At 38.8% G+C, this 15942-nt stretch overlaps 2 protein-coding genes across 4 annotated transcripts in view; one reads left to right on the top strand and one right to left on the bottom strand.

Moving 5' to 3' along the window:
- WDR19 (WD repeat domain 19) overlaps positions 1 to 8249 on the top strand; it is a 113254-nt gene extending 105005 nt beyond the window's left edge. Inside the window, exon 37 of one of the 2 annotated variants that reach the window (XM_043553289.1) lies at positions 7809 to 8249. The gene's annotated coding sequence lies outside the window, so the exon portion shown is untranslated. Of the gene's footprint in view, positions 1 to 4560; positions 4981 to 7808 lie in introns of those variants that run through there. The other variant, XM_043553287.1, reaches the window with a different exon arrangement.
- The window catches only part of RFC1 (replication factor C subunit 1), an 83200-nt gene continuing 72805 nt past the window's right edge, over positions 5548 to 15942 (bottom strand). Inside the window, exons 20-25 of one of the 2 annotated variants that reach the window (XM_043553294.1) lie at positions 15631 to 15785; positions 15404 to 15521; positions 13395 to 13540; positions 9799 to 10012; positions 8472 to 8663; positions 5548 to 7466 (exon numbers count right to left, since the gene is read on the bottom strand). In XM_043553294.1, the coding sequence (XP_043409229.1) occupies positions 7383 to 7466; positions 8472 to 8663; positions 9799 to 10012; positions 13395 to 13540; positions 15404 to 15521; positions 15631 to 15785 (909 nt within the window). In that variant the 3' untranslated portion in view covers positions 5548 to 7382. Of the gene's footprint in view, positions 7467 to 7757; positions 8373 to 8408; positions 8664 to 9798; positions 10013 to 13394; positions 13541 to 15403; positions 15522 to 15630; positions 15786 to 15942 lie in introns of those variants that run through there. The other variant, XR_006292817.1, reaches the window with a different exon arrangement.

Here is a 15942-nt window from a genome sequence, read left to right as displayed (position 1 = left end):
TTTTGTGGCCTAACCTATGATCGATCATTCCTGGAGAATGTTTCATATGTGCTTAAAAATGTCTATTCTGGGGTGCCTGGGTAGCTCAGTCGGTTGAGTGTCTGACTTCAGCTCAGGTCATGATCTCACGGTTCATGAGTTTGAGCCCCACATCGGGCTCTCTGCTGTCAGTGCAGAGCCTGCTTTGGATCCCCTGTCTCTCTGCTTCTCACCCTCTCTGCTCCTCACCCATGTTGTGTCTCTCTCAAAAATAAACATTAAAAAAAAGAAGAATGTCTATTCTTCTTGGAGGGAATATTCTGTAAAGGTCTGGTAAGTGCAATGTTTACTTACTGATTTTCTGTCTGGATGATCTAGTTAGGGGATGAAGTCCCCTACTCTTACTATATTGCTAACTCTCTCTTAGATCTGTGAATTTTGCTTTAGATCTTTTTTTTTTTTACTTCTTTAATGTTTATTTTGAGAGAGAGAGAGAGAGAGCGCATGCACACATAAGGCAGGAATAGAGAGAATCCCAAGCAGGCTCTGTGTTGATAGCATGTACTGTGAGATCATGACCTGAGCCAATAAAAGGTATCAGTTGCTTAACCGACTAAGCCAACCAGGCACCCCTATTCTTTTTTTTTTTTTTAATGAATAAATGAATATCATTTATTTTTGAGACAGACTGAGCAGGGGAGGGGCAGAGAGAAAGGGAGACAGAATCCCAAGCAGACTCCGTGTTGTCAGCACAGAGCCCAACACAGGACTCAAACTCACAAACTGAGATCACGACCCAGGCCAAAATCAAGAGTCAGATGCTTAAGTGAGCCACCCAGCTGCCCCTGTTCCTATGTTAAGTCCATACCTACAAATGTTATATCCACTTTTGGGTTGACATTTTTATCATTATATAATGACCTTCTTTGTTTCTTATTATAGTCTTTTATTATCTAAGTAAAGTTATTCCAGTTTTCTTTTGGTTTCCATTAGCCTGGAATATCTTCTTCCATTCCTTCACTTTCGGTCTGCTTCTGTCCTTAAAACTCAGTAAGTCTCTTGTTAGCAGCAAGACAAATGGATATTACTTATTTAATCCAGTCAGCCACTCTTTTGATCAGAGAATTTAGTCGATTTACATTTAATGTATTGATAGATATGGACGTACTGACATTTTTATTGTTTTCTGGCTGTTTTATAACTTTTTTGTTCCTTCTTCTCTTTGTGATTTGTTTTCTATAGTGGTATGCTTAGATTCTTTTTTTGTGTATGTACTATAGACATTTCTTTGTGGATACCATGAGGCTTACATAAAACCGGTCTATTTTATAACAAGTTCAAACACATTCTAAGGCTCTACATTTTTACTCTCCCCACCCCCCATTCTATTTTTAATGTCATAGTTTACATCTTTGCAAGTTGGATGTCCATTATTGTCATTATAGTTATTTTTACTACTTTAGTAAGCGATTAACCCACCACCATATTACAACATAAGATTATTCTGAATTTATATATTAACCTTTAAGCATTCATATTTACACTTTTATATGCTTTCCTCTTATTAATCAGCACTTTCAGGGGTGCCTGGGTGGTTCAGGTGGTTAAGTGTCCAACTTGATTTCAGCTCAGGTCCTGATCTCATAGTTCATGGGTTCAAGACTCACACCAAGCTCTGCACTGATAGCGTGAAGCCTGTTTAGGATTCTTTCTCTTTCTCTCTCTCTCTCTCTCACACACACACACAATAAATGAATAAACTTTTTAAAAAATCAGCACTTTCAGTTTAAAGAAGCCCCTTTATTAACATTTCTTATAAGGCTGGTCTAGTGGTGATGAACTCCTTTAGTTTCTCCTTGTCTGGAAAATGGTCTCTCACTCTTAAATAGAACAAACTGAGGGTTGATGGGGGGTGGGGGAAAGAGGAAAGTGGGTGATGGGCACTGAAGGGCACTTGTTGGGATGAGCGCTGGGTGTTGTATGTATGCCAATTTGACAATAAAGTATATTAAAAAGAAAAAGAAAAAAACGGTCTTTCAGTTCTGAAGGACAGTATTGCCAGGTAGAGTATTCTTTGTTGCATTGTTTTTCTTTCAGCAGTTTGAATATATCATGCCACTGTCTCCTAGTCTGCAAAGGTTCTACTAAAAAAATTGCTGATGGTATTATGGGTTCCCTTTTGTGTAACAAGTTGTTTCTCTCCTTTAGCTTTTGGCAATTTAATTATGTGTCTTGGTGTCTCTTTGGGTTCATCTTGTTTGAAACTCTGAGTTTCCTAGAACTGAATGTCTATTTCTTTCTCCAAGTTAGGGAAATTTTCACCCTCTTTCTCTTCTCTTTTAGGACCCTTAGATTATCAATATTGGTTGGCTTCATGTTATCACATAAATCCCTTAAGCTAAGCTATAATCACTTTCATTCTTTTATCTTTTTGCTGTAATTAGATGAGTTTCATTGACCTATCCTCAAGTTCACTGATCCTTTCTGTTCATTTAGTCTGTCATTGAACCTTTCTATTGTATTTTCCAGTTCAGAAACTATAGTCTTCAAGTCTGTGATTTGTTTGGTACTTTTTTCACTTTGTTCATGAATTATTTTTATGACCATTATTGTAAACTATCACATAAATCACTTAATGGAGATCAAGCAAAATCTCCATTTTGTTAAGATCTTTTTGTGAGGGTTTATCTCTTTTTTTGTTTGGAACATATTACTGTGTCTTCATTTTCATTGACTCTGTTTTGGTTGCTATGCATTAGCTAAAAGAGCCACCTCTCCCAGTCTTGAAGGAGAGGCCTCATGTAGGAAAAGAGCCTAATTATTCAACACTGCCCTGGCTCTACCATCTTTGTTTTTAGTGGCTCCCAGTAGTTGAGGGTATGCCAAGACCTGTCAGTATCCCACAGTGGGGAATGTCACTCGGAACCTAGATGCTAGCCTCTGAGAGTGTTGCAGTTGGCCTGTAAGTATGTGTTAAATTAGAAGCCTGTCCCTCAGGCCAAAGCTTTTAAGATAGCAGGCCTTTTGCACAGAGAGACTGGGTGCATTTCATTCTGCTGCCTCTGTGCTGGGCCATGGGGGATTAGCCACAGTGGGTCCATGTGATCTTATTTTGGACTGTTTTCTTGTTTGCTATGTCCTTATAGGTCTCGTGGATACAAGTCTCATTGCCTATTAAAGCTAGAGGTTTTGGAGGCCCATCTCTAGTGTGGAAGTCTTAAAAGTGAGGGCACCAAATGTGGGTCCAAACCCTTCACTCCTCAGGGAAAAGCTGGGAGTTGTTAGTTGCCTCCTGGTTGTGTGTCATCATGCTGGGGATGGAATTTAATGTCAAGATTTTCTCACCCTCTCCTACCCAGTTTAATGTGGGTTTTTTCTTATTCACCTGATGTGCAGGAATCAGTTTCTTTCAGACGACTTGTTCCATATGTAGCTGTACATTCACTATGTCTGTGGGAAGAGACATGCCTATCAGTAGGATAGACATGGCTTAGCAGAGTCTTCTGTTCAGGGTCTCACAAGGCTGCAATTGGTTGGAGCTGCAATCTCATGTAAGGCTCAGTGTCTTTGTCCAGCCTGTTTGTTGGTGGGATTCCATCCTTTACCTTCAGAGTACCGACGCCCTCAGATCCTACAAGCAGCCCTCAGTTTTTATGCTTTCAGTCCAGCATTAAAGAGTCTCTTCCGAGCCTGTGAAGTTCAAGGGTTTACATGGAGTTTATAAGCAGATTTAGGGGGCAATACTCTTTTCAGGATATTCTCCCTCACATTTCAGTAGTTCTGGCAGGCCCAAACTCTGTTCTCTTAACTCAACTCTACAAGCTAGTAAGACAATGACTTTACGGTTGTCTCATGGACTTAACCTCAGGTGCAAAGGCATATAAAGATGAATTTTACCCAGTAGCCTTCTCTTCTTTCAAGAGTTGGCATCTTTCCAATTTCTACCAGCTTTTGGTTGGTTGCTCTCCAGTGCCTTTGAATAGTCTGTCCCAGGTTTGTAACTATTATCTGCAAAAAGATAATCTGCAATTCTGCCAAAGTAGGATGTTGCTTATGTTTTTAATAATCCTACATAGACTCTCTCCAGACACTATCCATGGATTAAAGCAGAGCCTTAGACCATGGTTCATAAATACTTGCAGATATGCTTTAGTAAGTTATGATTATGCACCATCTTTTGAAAAAGTCACTATAAATGTCTTATACAATAAATATTGGTTGAAACAGCAACTTCATGGACTCCTTTTAGACGAGGAACCATTAACAACTATTTCGTTTCAGGAAAATCTTCACAGATTGCTGAGCACTTTCCTTGCATTTCCCCACTCTTCTGAGTAAAGTGGCTGTTATTAGCACCCTCACTTTGTAATAACAGTTCGACAGCTTGCATGTACAATTTTTAGTCAAGGCCAAGATTTAAACTCAATACGGATTATAGACCAGAGGCTTCTAACTTGAATATGGTCATCTTGCTCCACATTCCAGAAATGAGCAAAAACTTCTTTGGTATAGCTTTATTACTACATACCACAGTTACCTGAAATGCTTCTAAAGACATGTGGGGTTTTTTATCTTTTCTAGATATAATGTTCCTGAAAAGATAGCATTTTTCTACAGGAGGCTGTGTGGTTGCTGGATACAGAAAAAAGAAAGACTCTCCGGGTCACAGACATTGTACAATTGCCATTGTACAGTGGCAAAACAGTGACATATAACCTTGATGTTTATCATAGTTCCTCTTCAAAGTCTTACATATTCTATGCTCTGCACTGTTAATAGTAACCTATGACATAACTAACTTTTATATTTTGAAATATTTCCTTTAAAATAAAATTGTTGACTAGATATTTGTAATGTTTTCCTGGATTAAAGGGAGAAAGGAAGACAGCTTTGCAGAACATCAGGAAGTGTGGGCAGCACAGATATTAACAGTTAAAAGTTGGAACTAAGCTTAAGCCTATTTAGCAGAATCAGTCTTACAATAAAAACACCAATTTAAAAGAATCAAACTATAAACCATAAGCTTTTATCTCCTGAATCATTATACCACATACTGTAGAATTCCTTTCACAAAATTAAATCACTGGACTTCTCCTGAAGATATATCCAAAATCTTCCCCGTTATCACACACACCCCGTATTTTTCCTACAACAGTATATCCTTCCTTGCCACCCAAGGCTAATGTCACCAAAGTCTAAGCAGCTGGCAGAAATGAGTCATGTAGCCTCACTTTGTCTCAGATGATAGGATTTTACAGTATAGGCGCCAGCATCCTGAGCATTACAAAGGTACCCAGTGGCACCTATGAGCCTATGGTAGACCCCATAGGGGGGTCAGTCAGTGATGTTTTAGTGCATCCAAGTATCCACATGCATGATGCCTCCAACGTTTTGATCTGTTCTTGCTCCCACAAAGGCTGGCCAGAGAATGGGCCAAGTAAAGCCGATGTTTTACTAAGTGATACAAGTTATTATCATTAAACCCACTATCATCCCCTTGTTTTCCCATTATCACTGGAAGGATGTTGTAAAGTTAGTTAGAAGAATAAGAGCCATAGGCACCTGGGATCTGTGAGAGTAAAGCACACTATATTTGGGGAGTTATGAGCCTTAAACATTCACTAATAAGCATAATTACACCAGAACTTATTCAGGAAGACACTACTCCTCGTACATAAATCACTGTTCCTTGTTATAATAACTTCAAGAGGCCGAATAATGGACTGCCAAAACTTAACAGGACGAAGGATAAAGCACAGTAGTTTGTTATAGCTTCCAAAATGGCCAAGCCTCAATGGATCTCAAAAGAAGCATGCAGTTTGCTGCAAAGATGTGTGGCATCAAGTAGCTCCAGCAGATCCATGTTGCCATCTCATATTTTAAAGAGCGTATTTACCATCTCTAATTCTAAAAAAAAAAGTAATCCTATACACTGATTATGCCAATCATAGAGCACTTAGAATAACAAAATCATAATAAACAAGAGAAGGACACTATTCATTTTTCTGGCTGCAAGAAGAATATACTCCCTTTCCTGGGGAGGAAAGAACAAGTAGGCAGACAAAAAGCACTAGAAATGGAAGAATATGCGTAAGAAAGCCATGCTCACCCCACAGGTAAGGTGAGGCAGTCGTCAATCAAGGATATCTTCACTGAAGTGCAAATTTCAAGCTGGGCTTTAACAAAGAGAGGAGCAAGGCTTAAGGCAATGTTTTATTCCCATAATGAATTTAGTCTGCATGAAAAACATTTTTAAATACACTTTAAATGTCGCAAGAACTTTGTTTCACCTCCCAAACAGACTGTCAATTACTTAAAGGGAGGAAATAGTATCCTAATTTTATAATTCTCTTAGCACATACCTCTGAGCATTTACTGACAAAATTTTTTAAATGACAAAATTTAGACAACTAAATTCCAGGCTAGTTCCACAGCCTCAGAGCTCCTCAACAAATACAGTTACAGGTACAATCTAAAACTCTAGTCCAGTCTGTGGAGTCTGTCATAGGGCAGAACCAGATCTCCCAGAGACAAAGTAAACAAAAATCAGGGTTCATTTTGTCCCAAGCCAGAGTGAGATTAACTTAGACCCTACTGGTTTGAACCTGATGAGTTGAGACTCTAGAAGGATAAAAATGTGGCAATCCTTTTGCAGCCCCCCATATCTTCCAGTAATACCAAAGAGGCCTCCCCATGACATGCTATTCACAAACAGAGAGATGGCTGGCACTTAAAGAGGTAATCAAGTTGGGAAGTAATTGCCAAAGTTCTAGTTCACATAGCTGGTTAGTGAGAAATATAGTTAGCTTCTTACCCAATGATCTGCAAACTAATAAAGTAATATACCAACATACTATTTTACTGTACACAATGACATTCTTAAGAATTTGTACATGTATCAGGTGGAACATTTTTATTTCTCATTTATATTCTGTAAGATATTTGACAATGTACAAAGAATACCCAGTTCTAGGTGGTGACTGTTTTGTATTACGATTTATTTACAAAATTTCACCACATAATAGTAACTACCTTTTTTAAAAAAAAATCAGCATTGGTCCTATAAAGGCCATTAGGATAAATTCTTAAGCCTACAAAAGTTGCCTTAGTACCAATGTTTCCAGGCATATTATTGTTAACTAAAATCTGACTCCAAAGCCCACATATAGTTGACAGGGGACAGTGGAGGGCCCAAGCAGTCCTATCAACCTCTATAAGAGGTGTATGTTAGCCTACTGGTTACATCCTTCTAGCAGTACCACCATTTATTTGTAATGGGACCACCAAGTTGCCCCATTACGCTAAAATATGGTTCCTTTGGGGAAAAAACAAGGCATTCTCTAGACAAGCTAGACTGGTCAACAGGGTGAGTAAAAAGTGGCTGTCAGTAGTGAAAAACAGTTTCATTTCTTTGAACTTTTTCCTTTTCCTTTTCTGGACTCCTTATCTTTTTCTGATTTTGAAGGCTTTGAAGATTTTGTCTTTTTCTGTTGGGAGGGAAGAATGCACAAAATAGTTAATAGCTGTATTCATGAGGAAATGAAATACGTTAATTTCTACAATAAAGCAAATCTTTACCTGCAACTTAGTAAGAAGAAAGAGTGTAAACATCTTCCATTACTGCTACCCCTGACGAGCTTACTTCCAAGAAATGGCTAGCTGAAGCCCTCAACTACTGAAAAGCTATTTCGAATCTAGGACTAAGATATGTTACCCAGGCATGCAATTTCTTGGATTTGGCACAAGGTATATTTAGGAAAGACAAAATGAGCAGGCAATACAAATAGGATCACGTTTTAATGAAGAATTTCCTTTTCTTTCGGTTTCAGATTAGAGATCTAAACACGTTCAGTTTGAGAAGGGGAGAGAGGGAGACAACCTCTTATGTCTACACAAGACTAGAGAACTACACCGGAGAAGGCCACCTTCGTACCCCTGCATAAACAAACCAGAAATGAGGGACAAGAATGACACACACTAAGGACAAAAAAGAACACAGACTACATTCCTTTGTCTTAGCCAATGGTAAACAGTGGGCTGATGCCATAAATGATTTTAATCTTTTCTAGCACAAGGATGTTTTATTCTGAGGAAAATTCTATAGGCAGTTCAATGGCTACTGCAAAACACACAAAAAACAGAAGGGAGAGATGGTTTCATTGAAAATGTTTTTCTTGATTAAGCTGTAAAAATCTGTCTCTAGGGTAAAGCACACACCAATGGCCAAATAAAAAATGGTATTTTTTCTAACAGGGCATATGATGATCAGATCAATATGATGGCCTATTTTCTTGCTATCTGGCTCTTACACTATTATAAATAGCTGACTGTTTACAAGAATAAAATCTACACCTTCTCCACCCTCACTCAGTGTAATGAATACAAAAACTTAAATAGGCCCTGAATAATTTCAGAAGGCAAGTTATACACAAGAAAAGATAAACTACTAAGGGACTATCATGGCATTTGCTGTCTGAAGCTTAAAATGTTACCTTGATCATTGCATCAGTTTCCATAGAATCTTGGTCTTTCTCATCAGCTTGAGAGTCATCTTCATTTAACTCTTCACTGTATTCAGAATCCAGTGATGCGCCTGTGCTGTGTCTGGGTGTCTTCACTGCCTGGAGTGAATATGGAGTCAGGTGGACTTCCTTATTGTAGGTTCTTGTGAACGCTGCTTTCACCTATAGGAAAGGAACAGAGGGAGTTGGTTAATGATCTAAGTGCCAAACAACCTTTCAAATAGTTTTGCAAGACTCTGCAAGACCCCTGAAGTATTCTGCAAAATATTTATGCAAGTTCATGTAAGTATATGTATATTCATTTTTCTATAAAGAAGTCCCATATTTTTCATGACATTCTTAATAGAGCCTATGACTCAAAAAAATAAGAACCAGTATTTGGGAACATTAGGCAGAGAAAAGAAAAAACTGTAACTCATCATTTTTGCCTATTCAGTGCATTCCACAATTCTACAAAGTGAGAAGCAGTGAATCAAATCAAAAAAGACTTACAATAAAGTACAAGTTAAAGTTGGTCTTTAATTACCACAAAATACATAAATTACCATGACAGTGGTTACTTCAAAATACTAGGTAACTTGAAGTCTTAACTTGAAGCTTCTAAACATGACTGTAGAATTACTCCTTGAATTCAAACAATGGAGATCTCTTGTGAGAATTAACTCATAACCATAAAGTCAGATCAAAATTCTGGAGAAGGCAAGCCACACGGAATAAATAGGTCTTTTACAACAACAGCACCAAGAAACTGGCACAAGTGTGCAAGGTACTGGATATTACAAATTCATGTTATGTCACTTTGGTTTTTTCATGCTCATTATACAAAAAAAAAAAAAAAAAAACCAGGGGATACATTATTACATAACAGATTGTCCAACTATGATAAATACTAAATTCATACATTAGGCAGACTGAGAAAAAGTATAAAAATCCTCAGTCCATAAACACTTCCTTCTTTTCATAATGTATTACCACCGTCTTATTTACTTTCCCAGGTTTATCTACACCCCCCCCCCATAAGGAATATATTTAGATTTGCCTCTGAGATTTCATGTTTTACTTTTCCACTCAGCATAAAGCAATGACAAAACTACAAACTACAAGGTCAAATCCAGAAGTCCATTCTTAATAGTGCACGCAAATAGTATCTTTGGAAAGCATAGGCCATAAGAAGCAAAAGACATTTAAGAAGAAAACAATTAAACCTTTTTAAAGTACCTACAACATCTCTGAAATAGTCCTAGTACAAGCTTGGTAATCACAAAGTGATGGAAAACGAGTGGGTTACACAATTTACCTTGGGATCCAACTTGGAGAAGAGACTAGGTTTGCCTCCCCAGCTGCTAATTTCCATGATATTCTCAAAGTCTTCTTTCATCAAGTAGTATGTGTCCATAAGAGCAATAACATCCTGTACTCCTTCTACCCCTTGGGAGATCAAGGGCTGTACAAGTGCATCCCTTATATGTGACAGATAATCCATGTTTACAGTCCTTTTGCTGGAATAAGTTCTTAAACCAAAACAAAAGAGATACCTATAGTCAATGGCAAACCACCACCAACTCAAGTCATAATGTGCTGGATAGAGTTCAATCCACTTTTAAAAATGCCCAATGTAATGTCTACTATTTACCAGCCGGTATAGGGAAAGCCTAGCACTACACCATCAGGGTAATGGATACACACCAGTGTGCTCAAAGGGAATTTACTACTTATCTCGAATCAGTGAATGAAAAACAAACATAGGTTCTACTTCCAATCTACTCTTAAGGCCTAGGCAACAAAAACATTTCTATGTACTCCTTATAGCCAAAGATTACTCATTCCCAGTTCCAAATCTTAAATGCATCAGTAAAAGGCAGTGAGATTTCCTACCTCAAGTGCCACTGTTACTTCCTATATGAGGGTCTGTAGCACCTTTTTATCTCTGATTATAACATGCAAAATTACATATGAATGTTTCTCTCGTATTTCCTTGTACTGTACTATTACTCTGAAATCCTTAGTTCTAGAGCAGGGTTTTCCCCAAACTAAGAAAACTGCAGAAAACGTCCCTGTAGAATCACAAGGTGGTCCACACTGGTGAGGGGAAGGCTTTGGGAGAAAGTCTCTGATTTGCTGAGAACTACAATGTTATCATGAAATGATAGTTTCTCTCTCTCAAATACTGTCACTCAAAGACAGAAAATAGCTGAACAAAACAAAATCTAAATCTAAGTCTTTCCAAGCCAGCTACCACCATCATCAAACCAGACAATTATATGTATGCATACTTCAAACAACAAACCTCAAAAGCTGTTGGGCTTCAGAACCCATACAAATTTTTAAATTACTAATGGGTCCTGCTCTTGCTTTCAGGTAAACTGGGTCTGAATCACAAGAATCCACAGTTTTCTTGATCAGAAATCTAGAACCCTGTCCCACGACAGCTTTACTACCTAGGCAAAGAATCCCAAAAATTCCTGTTTTTTTTTTTAAGTTTATTTATTTATTTTGAGAGAAAGGGAAGGGGCAGAGAAAGGGAATCCCAACCTGGCTCTGTGCTGTCAGAATGGAGTCTGATGTGGGGCTCAGTCTCACGAACCGTGAAATCATGACCTGAGCCAAAATCAAGAGTTGGACACTCGACCAACTGAGCCACCCAGGCGCCCCCAAAAACTCTTATTTTAAATTCACCCATTTCCTCTAGATTCAGTCTTCCATAACCAGGCACACTAGTTAGCTGAAGACAAGTATGAGCCCATAAGCTCCAGTGCCTAAGAAAATCATGAAACCTTTTCCAAAAGTATTTTCTTATATTTGTTACAGTACTGTTACCTTCTACTAGAAATCACAGAAATAACTCTAGAAAAGTCTAAAGGTATCATCTAATGTTCCTAAATCAAGGGTTCATAAACTCAGAAGTCTGTAATTCCCCTAACATTATTTGTACGTTAGTGCAGTTTGGGGGTAATAAAGATCAAAGAGCTTTCAGATTCTCAAAGGCATGTATAACCCCAGTAAGAACTAATAATAAAACTGCACTTCCATTTTTAAAGAGAAACTGAGATCTATCAAAGTTCAATGACCTAACCAAGGTAAATAGAAAGGTCCTAATTTACTTTAAAAATTGTGAAATGCACTGTAGATGTCCTTTGATGATAACAATGTCCTGTATATGATTCATGAAGAAACATTTATTGAGCAATTTTATCTGCTGGATGGGTAGGCCTCAGTTCCTACCACCAGAAATATTTGGTCTAATGGGAGAAGGGGACAAAAAACACAGCCATAAAACAAAATGGAAGTCCAGTGCTCACCATCTACATGAATATGGTGAGGGCACCAAAGACGGACACCCCCAGGGTACAGGGATGCATCACCTTTAAAAAGCAGAGTGCAGGGAGTAGGAAAAGAGCTGACAGCTGGGCCCCTCACTGGATCAATGAGAAGAGCAGTAGGGAAAACAGCACTCTCCAGTTTCTAGAGGCCGCTGACAGCCCTTGGCTCATGGTCCGGTCCCTCTTCCCATCTTCAAAGCCAGCAATGTATCATCTTAAAAATGTCTTTTCTCTCTGACTTGACACTGCTCCATTTCTTTTTTCTTTTGTAAAGACCTTTGTAATTACATTGGACCTGCCCAGATAATTGAGGACAAACTTCCCACCTTTTTTTTGTTTGTTTATTTTTGAGAGAAAGAGTGAGCAGGGGAGGGATGGGAGGGGAATCCCAAGCAGGCCCCGCATTGCCAGTGCAGAGCCCAACGCTCTGACCTGAGCCAAAATCAAGAGTTGGATGCTCAACCTACTGAGCCACCCAGGTGCCCTGACAAATTTCCCATCTTAAGGGAAGAATAAATTTATATTATTCTAAAGCATTAAGTTTTGGTAATCTGTTATAGCAGAAATAGAAACTAATACAAGAGTGGCAAAAAAAAGACCCATGCCAAGGCTATGAAGAGGGAACACAGAATTTTACAAAACCAGAAGAAAGGAACTATTTCAGCTCAACTTCAAACAAAAGTTAAGAGTGGACCAATATTGGGGCACCTGGGTGGCTTAGTCAATTGGGCATTCCAATCTTGATTTCAGCTCGGGTCCTGATCTTACAATTCCTGAGTTCAAGCTCCATATCGGGCTCTGCGCTGACAGTGCAGACTGCTTGGGATTCTCTCTCTCCGCCCCTCCCCTGCTCCTGTTCTCTCTCTCTCTCTCTCTCTCAAATAAACTTACAAAAAAACGTGGACCCATGTTAATATTCCCTCCAGAGATCAGAGAGAGAAATAAGATTGCTCAAGTGGTTCTTCATGGTTACAAATGAATTCCTAAGGTTCACTTAATATTTGTGCGCCTGCACATTTTCCAAGTTTCTAAACTTTAACAAAACAAATAAGAATTTTTGAACTTCATTAAACTTCTCCAAACACATTTGTTTTCAGTCATCTGCATGTCTGCCTCCTGTTGTTATATGCTAAACTGTGTCCCCTCTCCTAAATGACCAGGTCAGTTCCCTACTAGGGAGGTAAAAACTAGTTCATTTATCTAAATAGTCCCCTTTTTCCTATGAAGTTATTTGGGAGCTGAGACGTTACGTATGCCTACTAGTAATAGGCATAGTCAATAATAAATAGTAGCACTACCTCAGATTTACAGAGCTTTAAAATTTATCTTAAAGTTATGGCACATTTACCTTCTGGGTTTAAATTCCAAAGTATCCTTTTAAGTGATAAAACAATTGTTATACTGATTATAGATAATAAAACTCAGGTCCACAAACTGTAAGGAACTTATCCAGGATCATTTATCTAGTTGCAGCAAAATAAACTAAAGCCCAAATCTTGTGCTTATGTTGTCCTAAATACGCACCCTGATAACACATGGCATAATCATGGAGACATGGAGTAACAGCACTTACCTGAGACCCATGTGCTGTGCTAGGTCCTGTACAATACGATCGTGTTTGCCGGCAGATGAGTGCTTCCCCAACCAGCTTGGGAAGGTAGGAAACTGGGTCATATACCCCCTCATTAACTCTCCAGGAAGAACACTGGCATAAATGGCCTGAAAAAAAAAAGTGCAGTCCAAAATCTGATTCAGTACAGAGCTTCCTACACAGCTGCCAGCTTCTAAGGAGTCTCTGGCAAATGAAGCAATGCTGTCCCAGGTACCTAATTCCAGGGCATCACACCCTTCCCCTCTGCCTCTCATCTGTTGGTACGGCAAACTTCTCCCAGAGAAAACAACAGATCGGTCCAAAACACGTTATGGTCCTCAGAGAGACCATCTTGCCAGTTCATTCAGGCTTCTCAACCACTGATCCCAACATACCAGTTACTTCATTGTGTCAATGTCACAGGAAAGACTTTAAGAGGAACAGGATTACCTTTAACATAAACTACTGATAGCACAGGTGGATCAAGACATGGAAAACTGAATAGAGTATCAAGTAAATTGAGAAAAGATTTTTAAAACGGTATCCTTGAATATCATCTAGATCCAGGGCTCATACTTTTTAAAGTTGGAATTATACATAAATTTTGTATCCTGCTTTATTCCAGTAATAGTCTCTCATAAGCATTTTTTCATATTAAACAATCTTTATAAATAATTTTAAGGACTACATAATGTTCCATCAAGAGTATTTACCATAATTAATCATTCTCCTATTGCCAGACATGGAGTTTTTCTCCAATTTCTTACGCTATCAAAACTAATGTAATATTTTTGTACATTAAGCTTTTCCTATGTTTCAAATTATTTCTTTAGGATAAAATCTTGAAGGTAAAATTATTAGTTTAAAAAATGAACACTTTGGGGCACCCGGGTGGCTCAGTCAGTTAAGTGTCTGACTCTTGATTTTGGCTCAGGTCATGAACTCACAGTTCATGAGATGGAGTCTGGAGTCAGGCTTCACACTATTAGGGTGGATTTTCCCTCCCTCTGCCCCGCCCCACCTCTCTTTCTACTCCTCCCTCTGCTCATGCTCTCTCAAAATAAATGAACTTTTAAAAAAATGAACACTTTTAAAACATAAGAGAAGGGATTCTTTATATCCAGAATGAATATTGTTTTATTACTGTTTTCAGATAATGTGTAGGTTGAATTAAGACAAGAGTAAGCCTTCCCGAAGTCCCTTGATTATTATCACTCAGGCCAATAATACAGTACAAATATGCAAAGCTCAAGAACAAATAACACTCTTAATTATGACAGTCTGCAAAATTCTGTTTTGAGCAGAAGCTACCAACCCAGATAACGTACTGAATATAAAACTGCCTCTTGAGCAATGATGAAGAAAATCAGAATTCACATATCAGAGGCCCCTGGGTGGCTCAGTCAGTTGAGCGTCCAACTTCAGCTCAGGTCATGATCTCATGGTTCATGAGTTTGAGCCCCGCATCTGGCTCACTGCTGTCAGTGCAGAGCCCACTTCAGCTTCTCTGTCCCCCTCTGTCTCTGCCCCTCCCCCACCTGCACTCTCTCAAAAATAAACAAACATTAAAAAAAAAAAAGAATTCACATATCAGAAAAGTGGCTGCTGACCTGCTCTGGCTATCCTACTTTAAGTAGGAGCTACTTAGCAACCATCTGGGAGAGCCAAGAATGACAAAAAAGAAATGGGATTCTTAGGGTAAAACAGAGCAAGTAACACTTTTGACTAACATCTTATTTATGACCAGAATCTAATGTTCCTATTTCTACAGGTCCATTTACATAAAAACATTTTGAAACACTGAAAAATAGGGCAATTTTTAAGAAATAGACAATAGTGACCACAGAGTGTTTTAATCTCTAACAGACTGTATTTTTGCCATAAGAGCCATAATGTTTATCTGGTATTTCAAATAGCTACAAGAGCTAAAAGCTATTTTGTTCTCTTTAACTAAAGCAGAGTCTGCATTTTAAGGACAGCCCTATGCTTACCTGCGTGGGCAGAAGACTCCAGTTTTGCTTACTCCGGATCTGACGGTCCACTAGGTCACCATCACATATGCTATCTGCTGCTCTGCTTAAAAGCATCAAGTGCTTTTTCATGTCACCCCTGCAGAAATAAACCAGTCTGGATTACAGCACTGTCCATACCTCAGACCCCTCTCTCCCAGGTATCTGGAGGATACAAATTCTACCCCTCACTAGCTCTGAACACTCACCCTGCAGCTACAGGCTTCACATGTACGTAGTTCTCCTGGACAAAGAGGGGTGCTATTGAATAATCATGAAAAAAGAGATCTGACTTGTCCATAAGCGACATATGAGCAGTCTCCTCTCCAGCTGCAAACACTTTCCGGGCAACATCAAATGGGCCCTAAAAAAAGGGAGGGACACACCTAGCAAAATGGCCAATGTCTAAAATACTGACAACATTAAATGCCGGCAAAGATATGGAGCAACAGGAACTCTCATTTACTGCTGGTAGGGGTGCAAAATGGTGCAGTCACGTGTAAGACAGACTGCCAATCTTT

Source organism: Prionailurus bengalensis, chromosome B1 (assembly GCF_016509475.1).
Source record: "Prionailurus bengalensis isolate Pbe53 chromosome B1, Fcat_Pben_1.1_paternal_pri, whole genome shotgun sequence".
Classification (NCBI taxonomy): Eukaryota; Metazoa; Chordata; class Mammalia; order Carnivora; family Felidae; genus Prionailurus; species Prionailurus bengalensis.
This window is presented reverse-complemented; position numbering and strand designations above follow the sequence as displayed.